Source organism: Netta rufina, assembly GCF_964035555.1.
Source record: "Netta rufina genome assembly, chromosome: 3".
Lineage (NCBI taxonomy): Eukaryota > Metazoa > Chordata > Aves > Anseriformes > Anatidae > Netta > Netta rufina.
In genome coordinates, this window is record NC_140125.1 from 40481569 (window position 1) to 40494896 (window position 13328).

The following is a 13328-nucleotide window of genomic DNA, read 5'->3' on the forward strand; positions in this document are numbered from 1 at the left end:
GTGAGCCATTTCCACCACTTATTGCTCCGTGTTTTCTTCTAACTTAGTCAGTGACTTCTTCTTTAGGTTTTAAGTACTAAGCTGAGAACCGCCTCTGAGGAACCTCTCAGTAGATTATAATTTATTTTGCTGGCTCCTCCTAGCAAACACACTTTGTGCACTGCCAGATAACCACCCTGAATTTACTGCTGATGAGTAGCAACCATTCCCAAATTGGTGTCACTAAGCCACATGCCTCACGGAAGTGTTCCAACACAGTTGTCACCTTTATCAACTGCGCTGGTCGTCCTGTCAGAACAATACCAAAATCATCTGACCAGGCCTAATTCCTGTGAAATCAAGCTGCTTAACACTAACTGTACTTAATACACAGCTTTTAATTCTCTGGAGATGAAGTCAGCCGTCAGTTGACCTGCTACTTCCTTCAGGCTCCTTGCCTACAAAGCTGTCTTGTATTGCATTTCCCCAGTCACCCATCTCATCGCTTACAACCACGGCAGATCATTCTCCCAATTCTCTGCAACTTCTCACATTTTCATTTAAAATCAACATCATTAGTCCAGACAAGTTCATTAAAAAACTCTTGGTATGATTTGTTTCAGCCTGATTACATAAAGATGGGTAATGCTAAAAAGCAGGCCTTGTATGCTCCTCACTGTGGGGCAAAGTTTTTTTGTTGTTCTTATATATGGACACATTGAGCTTTGTTATGGATTATAACTGTGACGTTATTAAATACTTTTACATATTCTGCACTGCAGAAGAAACACACCTTTTACTAACAGAATTCCTCCTTTTTCATACACATTTTTGAGAATCTGTGCTTAAACCTGATAGCTATGTTGCTAATTAGATAGTAATAAATATATATATATTTTTTTTCAAATGGTGACTACAGAGTACCCACCTAATGTAAAGAGTTACACTAGGTAGTGTCCACAGAGAAGTTCTGAATAACTGACGATTACACAGCACCTAACCCTCAAAGAGGATGCAAGGCCATTTAAGATACCATTTAAGAACTGCTTATTTTGTTTTTTCCTTGCTAACATTTATTCCACTCATTAGAAATTATGTGGGAAGAAATTCTTACTGCAAAGGATGCAATATGCTCTCGCCTCTGGAAACAAGCAACTTTTACTGGTACTTTCTGAAGAACAGCAATAATCAAGAAACAAAACAGATGAGGACAAAGCTCTTCGCTAAATTTTATTTTAAGGCCAATATTCAAAGTCACTGATTCAGTAAAATAATCACAAAGTATTTCATGCCTTCATTGGAACATATATTTGCCAACAATAAGCAGAGGATTTTGAAGAGTGAGCCCACATTTGTAATAATTCTTTCCACACTACTAAAAATACCACCTCTTTTGCATGTTTTTGATTAGCCACACAAGCCTACAGAAATACAAAAATAATTTTATGCCACAAGAAGTCAAGTATTTAAAGTGGTTTATTAGACAAACTAGGGAAAAGTAAAAGGGTTTTTCCCCCCTTTTTTTCCTCCTTTGCAGGGACCACTTGTGATGCACATTGGATATCCCAATATATTTGACTGCTATTTTATCTTGATTTATCCAGACAGTATCTGCCCTATGGGAAATACTTGAACTTTTCAGCCTTCACACATTGTAGCACTGGGAAAATATCAGCAACACAACCCATGTTGCTGAAACAGGTTATTCTCTCCAGTTGAATGATACCCACTCCAGCCAGCCTAACTGACACTTACAAAAAAAAATCTGTTTGATAAAGTCTGCAATATTTTATGATAAACATTTGAATAACACAAACACTAAGCAGTTAGGAAAATATAAGATACTCAGAATGACAAAGAGATATCAAGCTGAATTCACACTTGGATTTCACCTTCATTAAGTGAAAATTTTCACTTGAGCTGATATTTTGTCCCTAACACACTGTTTGCACACAGGTCTGGCTAGAAAGATGTTTTACCATAGATGTGCACTTCTGGAGAAAAAAATAACTCTCTCTCTCTCTATATATATATATATATTATTTTTTTTTTTGATGATGCAACAAAAAAGTAAATAAAAACCAATGCAAGGAGCTAGAGTAACATGAAAAAAGCCACCGCTTACCCCTACTTATGGTAAAAATACCTATTTATTTTTTAAACTCAGCAGCTCTGGAGTAAAGGAGAAAAAGCTTTCAAAAACAGAGTCAGGGGAACAATACCAAATTCCCCCTAATTTAATCTATCAAAAATCCGCCTCTTTACAGAGAATGTCTACCAAGTTATCCGATTTGTAGAAATTTTCTACATAATTGACTTGACTTATAATTTTTTCTTGTAACACAACCAGTACTTGAGCTTTGAAAGAAAAAGTAGAAAAATAAAATTGCTTCTGCCATGCCTTTACAATTGGAAACATTATCCTTCAGGTAGAGCACTGCTGTACCAACATTTAATTTGTCATTTGAGTTTACAGGTGGGGTACAAATACCTAGAAAGGATGATGGAAAAATTAGCAAGAGAAGAATATCTCAAAGCAGATAAGCTGTGAAAAGAATTCAAAACTTTTTCCATCAGTGGCTGATTTGTGATCAGATTCTTGTGCTGTGCCCTTCCAGATGTTATTTACACCTCTCCTGGTATTTCTACCTTCTCAGTTTGTCGCTTCAGTCCAAGGGAAAGGAAACCAGACCAAAAGACAGAAGGTAGCTCTTACCACAATGAAAGCTAATTTGGTTACTGTTGATAAAGGTAATAATCCAGCTACCGCTTTTGATACCCACACTTGAATGACCTGACTGAAACTAAATAAAGTGTTTTTTAGACAAGCGAGCTGTATAAACGTATAGCAACATCTGTGCTGCATGTGTCTCTGGCATGTATATCACTGCAGTAGACATGCATGAGGTGTACATATACAGTATGCTTACACCAGGAGATTTAACACTTATTTTGAATGTTTGTGGGTTAGGTTTTGCAAACTCAAATTTCTGCCCAATTTCTGAAAAAAATAAAATAAAATAAAATAAAAACTCAGTAGCCTGATTAATGATTTATCTTAATACGCTGATTAAGATAAATCAGCGTATCTGTAAGAAAATCTCAAATATTTCTAACCAAAGCAGGAGCCTAGATTTTAGATGCTCTCACTAGATCTGTCTTACATCCAGAACTCTAAAAACTTGTCATTGTTTGGGATAGGAGGAGACTTGGCAGAAAGAATCTGCCAGTGTGCCCACTGATATACAACAGTATAAGGATTCTTATCTAAAATTAACGCTGCAAGTTTATGAATCATACTGCATTCTGTTTCCCAGTCCAGCTAGCAATCTCTGTGATCTCTGAATCATTCCACTCATTTCTCACCAAAACATGAAGCATGCATCAGAATCCAAAAATGATTTGACTTACTGGAGCTACAGGCAGCTGAAATAGTTTTACCTAGTACCCTACCTATTATTTTTACCTAAAGCCTGTCTTACCACTTTCTCCCCTCCAGCCCTCAAAATAGCCAAACTCTGGGACATGATATTCTTTGCAGTACAGCACGCCCACAGTTAAACATGTAAAACAATGGCAGTGAAAGAAGAATCACAATGTGATGCACATGCATCTGCATCTTAATTCTCACTTTGTTTTTATTTAAAAGCAATAGATTAAATGCTGAAGGACTACTAATCACATACAGATTTATGACTGTTTTGCAGTCTTCAGTAACAGTACAATATGCAAATCCCTCAACTATGATTCACTGCAGCTCTAAATATACCTTCTGACAAAAGCAGCTACCTCAACTTCTCATTTTATGCAGCTTATAGAAAAATTTCAGATGTGACCCAGTTATGTCACAACCATTTTCAAATTGTGATCCTTTGAAAACTAACTGTACAAAAAAAGCACCTTCTTACTCATCAGATCTACTCCCCATAGATAGCCAGGATAAGATCTGCTGACTTGGTTACAAAGATAAAGGCTCTACTACTTATTAAAATTTCTACTAGCCTTGCAAAACTAACAGAGCTGAGGAGAGGAGGGAGCTAAATTCTTTTGCATTTGGACATAATTATTTTACAGTGCAGCACAGCTCTAAGTCCTGAGAACCACATTGAAGATCTGGGGTATGATCAAGTAACAGCAAAAACATAAAAAGGACTTTTGCCTGCAGAAACATTTTAACTAACACGTATATATGATCAGCAGGGAATTTAACTCCTTTGTTAGGGATTAAGTCACCACTGGGAAGGCACTGGTTTACATGAAAGCCAAGCAGACTTTATAGGCAAATCAACAGGACCCTCGAGCAGCAATTTTCCATTCAAAATTGCCTAGGATCCATCTCTCTCCAGTTCCCAGGCTTGCCTTCTTATTTGTCATTTCAACGTGAAACTTAGGTATTAGCCTACATTTTCTAAGACTTGGTGCTTTGATTTTTTCCTTGCTTCCTAATTCCTGCCCCAGTACCTCAGCTTCATTTTGTCACTCTGCCAGACCCAGAACAAAGCAAAACATTCTGCTGTACGGTCAGAGCTCAGGCTTCCTTAAACCCCCAAACTGGCTTAAACTTAGGCACGCTTACAGCATGGATGAGGGCAGCTTTTTTGGGTGTATGTGTGAGGGGTAGCAGTTGATACTTGAGAGACCAACAGCCACAGGCATCCCAGCAATAAAACTTAAACGTCCATGAAATAAAAGCATGGATCTTCCCACTATTTTCTCACAAGTGAGCTGTGCTTGCTTTCATCTTGTTTCTGTGAGGTGAAACAGCAATTCTTTTTCCATCCATAGTTAGCACCCATAACAGTTGTTTAGTTACTCTCATCTCACATATTCGTCCTTCCTTTCTATCTCTTCCTTTTACCTTAAATCAACAATTCTGCTGCCACCCTTCTCTACTTCCCTTCTAAACACATCACTTGTACCACCTCCATCTCACTTCAATAGCTCTTGAGCTTCTTCACTGTCATCCTCTTGAAATAAAGCCTGACTGGTTGTGAAAACATGTTGACTTCAATACTATTTGCAGCCAGCGATTTTTCATGGAGAAGCTGCTTTGCAATATATGTTAAGTAACTCTGGCCAAATTACAAGACTTGAAAGACACTGAAATAAAAGCTGGAGGCTATGCAGGATGCTGGAAAATATTGCTAGCCCTAAGGCACTAAGCAACTTGAACTCTAAAAAGTCATAAATTTGTTTTAAAGCAATTACAGATTTTTTTTTTCTCTAAATTCTTTGGACATGGTTAGGTTATGTTGTAAGTATTCTGCAAATTAAACTGAAAAATGCACTTTCACAAGATACCAGAAATATCAAGAGATTGGACAGAAAAATGTGAGGTTTTGCAGTAGCATTCCTGAGAGCACTTTGAAGTTGATCCCAATTTCTCCTCTCAGACCAAAGTGAAAACAAGGCATTAAAAGCATACAAAAACCTCAGCAAGTGTGAATTTAGACTAAGATTTTCTTCGCTTGTGCAGAAGAACATCTGTACGTACACATACCTATATCTGGATAGATATAAGCACACTGAGAACCACATTCATCACAATCCTTCTGCCTTTCACTGCCTTAAAAGCAATCTGTTTCAGAGGCCCTATTGCTTCAGCCTGAATTACATGAGTGAGATGAGGCGGGAAGCTTAAATCAACACATTTGGTCAGTTTTGGAGAATAAGATATATAAGAAAGGTCACTTTTTGATTTCTTCATCATATTCCCTCAATATGTATTAAGACTGCATATTCTTCAAGCCAGGATTTCCATGTGTTGTCTAAAATCTAAGGTTATCCTTACTCAGACATCAGAAATAAAACCTATATTGACCCTAACAATACAAACATAAATGTATCTCATCATCTTCTCAATTCTGTGACCTACCTTCCCTCAAACACTCGGGTAAATCCCAAATTACTCCCTCCACGGCAAACTTTACTGCTAGCCCATTTCCCACGATGAACGAAGCCATCACAGGTGTGTTGGAAACTCTGCTGCCTCTCCCCAATGCACAGCAGAGGCCACGCACCACACTGAGCTGTGACCGTGGTGGGAGGACGGCTGCTCTTACCTCGCTGCACTGGTGTTGCCCACACAGAGCTGCCTCTGGACGCTGGCCCCGTAAGGTTAGGGGGCGAGAGAGAACAGGCAAAAGTATCAGGACGTTCCCCACTGTTGACACCGCCACGTTTTGTGCCCATGTGAACCCAGTTGTTCCATGGGAATTCAACTATTCTGCCAGACAGCTCAGACTGGTGGAGGACACCTCCAAGTCCTGGAGGGAAATGTGGAAATAACCTGGGCCCCATCACACAGCTTGCAAATGGAGACCGTGTTTCATTTTTTTCAGAGGTCAACATCTCAGAACCCTCTTAATATGTGATAAATGCTTTCAGCCATGGTCCTTGATATCCTTTTACCCTCTGACACGCAGCAGTCACATCCCAACTGCCTAAAGGCAGTGAACAGTCCTAGGCCAATGCTGATTCTCTTCACTTTATGTTACAGTTACGCAAACACGTTAGAGCTGCTGGATGTCCTCTTATGTTTCTTCCACCATTTCAAAGGCATTTGGACAAAGCCTGAGCCATTCACTCCAAGAGTTTTTAGTGCTCAGATTCCAGGGATGCATTTATAGTATATTTTTAACTTTGTCTTTTTTAGATTTTTCTAAAGCCACCTGTGGAATAAGCCAGTGTTTAAAGCTGTTTTGTACATATGGACTTCTATTTCAAAGTATGAGGAGTAAGTGAAAGGAGCTCTAACTACTGCATGTTATTGTAACTCTTGCTTTGAAAATTCCACTTCAATTAAGTCTTTGACTAACCAAGGTACACCACATTTTCAATTAATTTCTCAGGACCTCCTTTCCTTTTCACACCAAGCAGCTGTCCCACCTTCTGCAGTGGGGTCACATCTACGACCTCTCACTTGGCAGTGAAAAGACTCTCAGAGCAGCCTGTCACTTCGGATCCTATTACCCACTTACTGGATTTTCAAACAAACACCTTTACATGTTGTCCTCTGGAGGGAATCCTTGTCAAAGTCTGCCCCCTTGTTCTCCTTCCAAACCTTTCTTAAAGTTGTTCTTTATTGATTCAGTAGCAGTGAAATCTCTGCAACAAGAACCTATTTATTATGCTGATCAAGGTCTTCTCATTCAAGGTTGGACTCAATGATCTTGAGGTCTCTTCCAACCCAGACAATTCTGTGATTCTGTGATTGTTTGCCTTTACTCTTCTATTCACTTGCTCCATCTTTTCCTGTCCTTCTTGGAAACACCTCTGACATCCTTGTACAGTCCTTACAGCAAGCTCCCAACACAATGGGGCTCTATTCTTTAATCCACAATCAAATTTGATGAGCACATCCAGAAGACAACCTAAGGATTACCATGTACATATGCTACTAGGTTGGTACTTGGGTTAAAAGATTCCTCCATTTCTACCTTATTAAGACTGAACTCTGCCTTCTGTGAAATAACAGATACAGCAGCAGACATGGTAATTACTAATATCACAAGCACCATCTTACTAGCTTTAATTCATGCCTTAAAGCTTGACTGTGAGAAGTGCTGACAATCCAGGGCTTACTTATAAATAGCAGAAGTGGGTTTTTGTAACTTGGAACAACTGGGCCCTTTGCCTCTTGGTGAGACTTTTATACCTCTTAGCAAGTGTAACAGAAAACAGATGATTAATTACACAGGTTGTAGTTGACTTTATAAAAATCAACGTTCTGATGCCAGTTCTGCTCCTGGCATATTTACAATCTGTGGCAAAAAGTTTTTTTTTTTTTTTTTTTTTTTTTTATGTGTGTGTGTGAAAAGATGCACTTAATTTATGAACATCCACCTAGTGCACTGTTTTGTAATTGTTTTAGGAACCAGCTCTAACGCGCGTGCCAAAGTATCAATGCAGATGGCACCTGCTTGAAGTCAACAGGCTCAGGCAGAGAACTACAATTAAAAAAAAACTTTAATGCAGATCCTTCCCCCAGCCCCTCAGCCCCCTTTTCCCCTGAGGGAAGCGGCGGGCGACACTTCAGGGGCTCCCCCCTCACTCTCACGGAGGCAGCGCCCGGCGCGGGGCCGCGCTCCCCGCCTCAGCCCTCTCGCCTAACCGGCGTGCGCGCGCCCGCTAACGGCTGCCAACGGCCCTCCCCCAGGCGCGCGCACGTGCGAGAGGTGACCCCCGGGCTCCGCGCCCCCCCCACCCCCACGTGACTTCCTCCTGCCTGGCGAGGCGGGCGGCTCCCTCCCACCAGCGCCGTAGCCAGAGGGGGGAACGGAAGGCGTGGCCGCGCTTCGCCAGGGCTCCTCCGCCAGCGCTGCCCGCGCCTCCCCCCTGCGCGAGGAAATGGTTTCTCCCCCCGCCCCCGGCACGCAGGTCCGGAGCGCCGGCTGCCCGGCGGCGCGCATGCGCAGAGGCCGTCCCCGCTGCTCACGTGCTCCTCCGGCGCGCGGCGGGGCCATGGCCGCGCTGCTCAGCTCCGCCGGGCGCCTGCGGGCGCTGTGCGCGCGCCTCCGGCCCCTGCTGCCCCCGCGCGCGCCCGGCCCCGCCCTCAGGTGAGGCCCCGGGGGGGGGGGGAACCGGCACGAGCGCGGCCCGGGCGCGGGGGGCGCGGGGCCTGAGGCGGCCTCGGGTGTGTGGGGCGGGGGGGGCGGCCCCGGCAGCGGCTTCAGGCGGTCTGGGAGCCTGGCAGGGCTCGTCCCCGTGCCGAGTGGGAGCGTGTAGTTCGTTTTCTTTCCGGGGGTTAAACCGCAGCCGCTCCCGCAGCGCTGCAGGCCGTGGGAAGCCTGGGGCAGGCCTGCAGGGCGGGACGCAGCAGGACCGCAGGGCTCGTGAGTGGCGAATCGGGAATAAAACTTCCTAGGGGGTGTCATTCAGCTGGTCTTTGTGCTCACCAGCTGGAAGCTAGCTTCCTGAAACAGCTCGTTGCAGGGTGCAGTGCTCACAGGGCTTCGTACGTGCCTTGGTGCGGGTCTGAAAGGACTTGCTTTTTAGGGACTGGGGTTCTGTAAGGAACTTGAAGCGCACTTTGTACAGTGAGGTTTTGGGTCTAACAGCTAGGCATTGTCACAAATGCTACCTTCGGCTTGCTCCAAACGATGCTCCTCTCTATCCCTAAGAATGAATGGGGTCACCTGTGGGATGGTTTAGGGATCTTGTGGAAACACCTTTAAATTCTTTGTTAGATTTTATTAAGTACAAAGGAAATGTGCTAGGTAGAGAACATGTTCACACAAAACAGCTGTGGTGTTTATTTATGTTTCAGTCTAAACAGCGAATTTTATTGCAGTAAGACTGGGGAACAGACCTACAATTTTGCATTCTTTCCGTCCGGTGATTTCATTCCAGAGATGATATTTTTACACAAAATCTTTGTCTTACTATCGCTTTAAGGTGTGGGTTTAGATATCGTGATGTACAGGTGATGCTCAAACACCAAAGTGCGAAGCAGAGGTAACGCATCTGAGCGGAAATTACATGTACAAGCGTATAATTTCGGTTTGTTTTATAGTGTAAGTAACTGTTCATTGTTGTGTTTTTCTACCTAAGCCTTAACTTCTGGAAGCGGATGCCTTTTGAAGAACTAGAGTGACTTGGGCATATGGACCACATTTAGACTTCTCTGCTTGCTGCTGAGGACTCAATTAAAAGTGAAATGCAGTTCATTACAGTAAATTACAGAGAACACCGATGAAGCTATAGCTGTTATAGCGGGAGTAAGGGGGACTGGCGTAAGAATGAATAAATAACAAGGAATAACTCAGCATTTGCCACGAGAACTGGGTATATGATGGGCTCTGCACGTTTACGTGCTCTTGGTTCAGTTGCTTTAGCACTGAACATAGTGAAGTCAGTTCAGATGCAATTTCAGGACTTTGATTACAGTTGTGATTACAGAAAAGTTGCAGGTCCATTTATTGCTTTGAAGATGTGAAACAGCAGCTACTCCCATTCAGGCAAGGGTTTTAATTAAAACATCAAACTGCTCTTGGATTTTCCACGGCAGTCCGAACTACCACCCGCAGCCCACAGAGTACAGGAGTGGTGGCTGGACTCTGGGTTGTGCCCATACAATTCTCAGAGACCCCCAGGGCACTTTGCTTATCTGCTCAGAGCCAGGGTGACAGGCACTGGAGAGAGAGGCAGCTTGTAATGTAAGTAAGGCTTCAAATTCCATGTCAGGACTTTGAAGTGCATCTGCGTCTATAGTAGAGTGAGGAAGATAAATTTTAGTTGTTCTCTTCTGATGCCCTCTGTTCCAGGAAGCAGTACCTGCTTTACTGAAGAGGGAAAGGAAGCTGCAGGGTGACCTTTGGTGGCTGTCAGAAATGGACTGTAAATGGCCTAGACGCATTGTCCTGAGAGTACAATAGCCAAAGTACAAAGTCCTGCAGTCTTTACTGGCAAAGAAAATAACATACAGAGTACCAAAAGTACCATCCGTACGTTGCTAGGTAGAATGCACCTGTGTAAGCCTGGCAGGGATGCCTGGTATGAGCTTGGAGCCATAGTGGGGAGGTGCAGATAGATGCTCAGCCACAGCAGAACTCTCAAGTGACATGCTGTTAGCTCTCTCTGTAAGTTTAAACAGTTCAGTCAGACGTAAATGTAGATGCTCCATAGAACGGGTAATGGCAAATAACTTCTGTCCTGTTTGCTGGATAAGCAGCAGGTGAATTTTTGTCAATAGCAGACCTGCAGTAAAAGAAAAGAAGGTCTAATTCTGTTAGCCATGTGCACAGGGCTGACAGTCAACTGAAGTTTCTCAGAAGCATGGCAAGGGCATCTGCTGTAAGTAAGCAGCTATGCAGGGTGTCAGAGGGCTAGTTGTGTAGTTAGCAGGGTCTGTTATTGAGACTTCATAACCTGCAATCAGATTGCTGGTGTTTCTCACGACATTACATTAAGTTAGCAGTTGACCATACTCCTTTCTCAGTTTTAATACTTTGCGTAGGGCCTTGGATATACCAAGGTGGTGTCCTTCTGTGACCCTATCTATACCATTTCTTGCTGGCTGTAAGAATCTGTACATGGAAGAAAAAGAAGAAATAGGACTGTACACCTTGACTACGGGATTGCACTTTGGTCCTCTGCATGAGAATTTGAATTAAGGGACAGATCAGGGGAATGGAAGCGATACTGGGTGTACAGTCAGAATGCAGTGCTAAATGTATCTCTGAAAGATGGTTTTTCTGGCATTGTCTGTGCATTCTGTGCTTCTCTGACAGAGCCAGCTGGGATTGCATTTGGACGGAATGGATGTGCTGCTTTCAGGTGGTCCTCCTGCAGTGACTGATGGCTCCTGGTGCTCTGCTGCATGCTGCCACGCTACAGCTGAGCCAAGGGAATAAACTCTGGGAGTATTTCCCATCTAATTTTGTGTCGATCTAACCTGAACTGACAATAGATGGATATCCAGTTGCATTGAGTGATTGAGGAGCAAAAGCCTCAGATAAAATCTAAAGGAAATGCACTGTTTCATTTGTCTGCCTGTAGTATTAAGTGTGAGATACACTGAGCCGTGCAACATCGTTGTCACATTATGAGACTATGAGATGAATGAGCTGTGACAAACCAATGCAGCATACTTCAGATCTGTGACAGTAAACTGTAGTAAACATTATTTCCAGAAGAAATCCTTTTCTGGAACTTTGTTCGTGGAAGTTTCACGAAGGGAAGAAATGTTAAAAGTGCAGCCCGATGTGCAGCAGTTCAGAACGCTGCAACAAACAATTCATCTGATGAGTGTTCAGAGGATTTTGAGTTAAGTTTATGTTTTGGGGAGTTTATTTTACGTGCTCCAGGTGATTGCCATGACTCGATGATACAGCTTGCTGCTACAGGAGACTAAGTGTTGGGGGAAGCGTACCAGCTCCATCCTTCCCAGGCTGCCACCTCCCCCTTGCCAGCCAACTTGTCCTTGCTCTGGAACAGGGTGCTCCTTGGACCTGTCATGGGGTGATTGCATTTGCTGGGGTGCAAGGAAAAGAGTTTTTGGGCTGCACTGGATCAGTTAAGGATCTTATGAGCCCCAAAAGGGTGGAACTGTGGGCCAAGGGAAAAGAGGGACTGGAACTGGTGCTGCTGCTGACTGTGTTGGATCAGTCCAGGTGTGTTGCTGCACTGCACCTTGAGGTGTTACTGCTAGGGTATTCCTCCTGAGATGGACCCCCTAAAGTGAGGACAGTTAGGCTCCTGAGGTATGGATCATAATAGTACTGCTGAGAAAAAATCTATATGCCAGTGTCTTACTTTGTGTCTTTGGCCTTGCTGTCACTTCTTTAGTTTAAGATTCTCATCTTTCAGGTCATATTTAAGATTCTCATCTTTTCAGGTCAGCAGTTTCCATGACTCTGTGGAACAGAGCAAACCGTTCTGCTTGCTAATTTCCCTGAAAAGCAAAGTGTTCTGTAGTGAAAACTCCTGCTTTTTTTTTGTTGTTGTTGCTGGTAAAGTTGCTAAGAGTACCACAGGCACTGCTGTTGAAGTTGTCCTTGCCAGGCCTGTTGGTTGTTGATATGTTGCAGTGAGCTTGTACGGGACTGGGGCGTGCTGGCGAGATGGGAAGGAGAACACCTTTTTAAAGAATCCTGGTTTAGATCCGGGGGACTTGATTTGAGTTTTGGATAAGCTGCGGTTTAAAAACCCAAATGACTCATGGTTTGCTGCATGTTACAATTTTAACTTGTGAATTAGTTATGCAGAGTTCTTAGATACTTTCCAGGAACCGTGTCATTTCTCAGTCTACATGAAAAAACATAAAATCTTCTCTCTTTCCACAGGATCCTGCTGTGTGGCCCTGAAACAAGAGTGCAGTGGCCTAAACACTGGCCTTGTATGTGACCATAGCTGAGTCAGGGGAAGCACTGAACTTAAAAAAAAAATTTAAAAAAGGATTGCACAGCCACCATATGGATATTTGCCTCTGTCTATTAGAGCTGCAACTAAGTATGTGCTATGCCACATAAAAATACTGAATATTCAAGTTCTTTATAAATTAAAGAAGTTAAAAGTATAGGAACTAGTTTTCAGAATACAAGCCATGCTCAAAGTAAAATAACGGAAAACCTAAAAGGGTTAAAATTCATCACTGTATGTAAAAACATTCCAGTCATTGGTTAAATTTAATAGAGTCAAGAGTATATGTACTGAGTGAGACCCCAGCACGATCCCCTATGGTGGCTGTGCAATCCTTTTTTGAATTTTTGGAATCCAGGCTTTACAGAAAGTAAACTTTCTTCTGTTGCCAGGCAGACCACTGGAACCACCATTTTTATTTATTATTATTGAGTTTTGGGAAAGACAGGATGCTTTTTACTCAGGCTGCTGTTTAAGATTTCTGTTGC

At 42.9% G+C, this 13328-nt stretch overlaps 1 protein-coding gene across 1 annotated transcript in view; it reads left to right on the plus strand.

The window, feature by feature from the left end:
• Nucleotides 1-8404: 8404 nt before the first annotated feature.
• The window catches only part of LRPPRC (leucine rich pentatricopeptide repeat containing), a 91310-nt gene continuing 86386 nt past the window's right edge, over nt 8405-13328 (plus strand). The window contains exon 1 of the mRNA XM_084284540.1: nt 8405-8537. Within this exon, the coding sequence (XP_084140666.1) occupies nt 8443-8537 (95 nt within the window). The 5' untranslated portion in view covers nt 8405-8442. The remainder of the gene's footprint in view (nt 8538-13328) is intronic.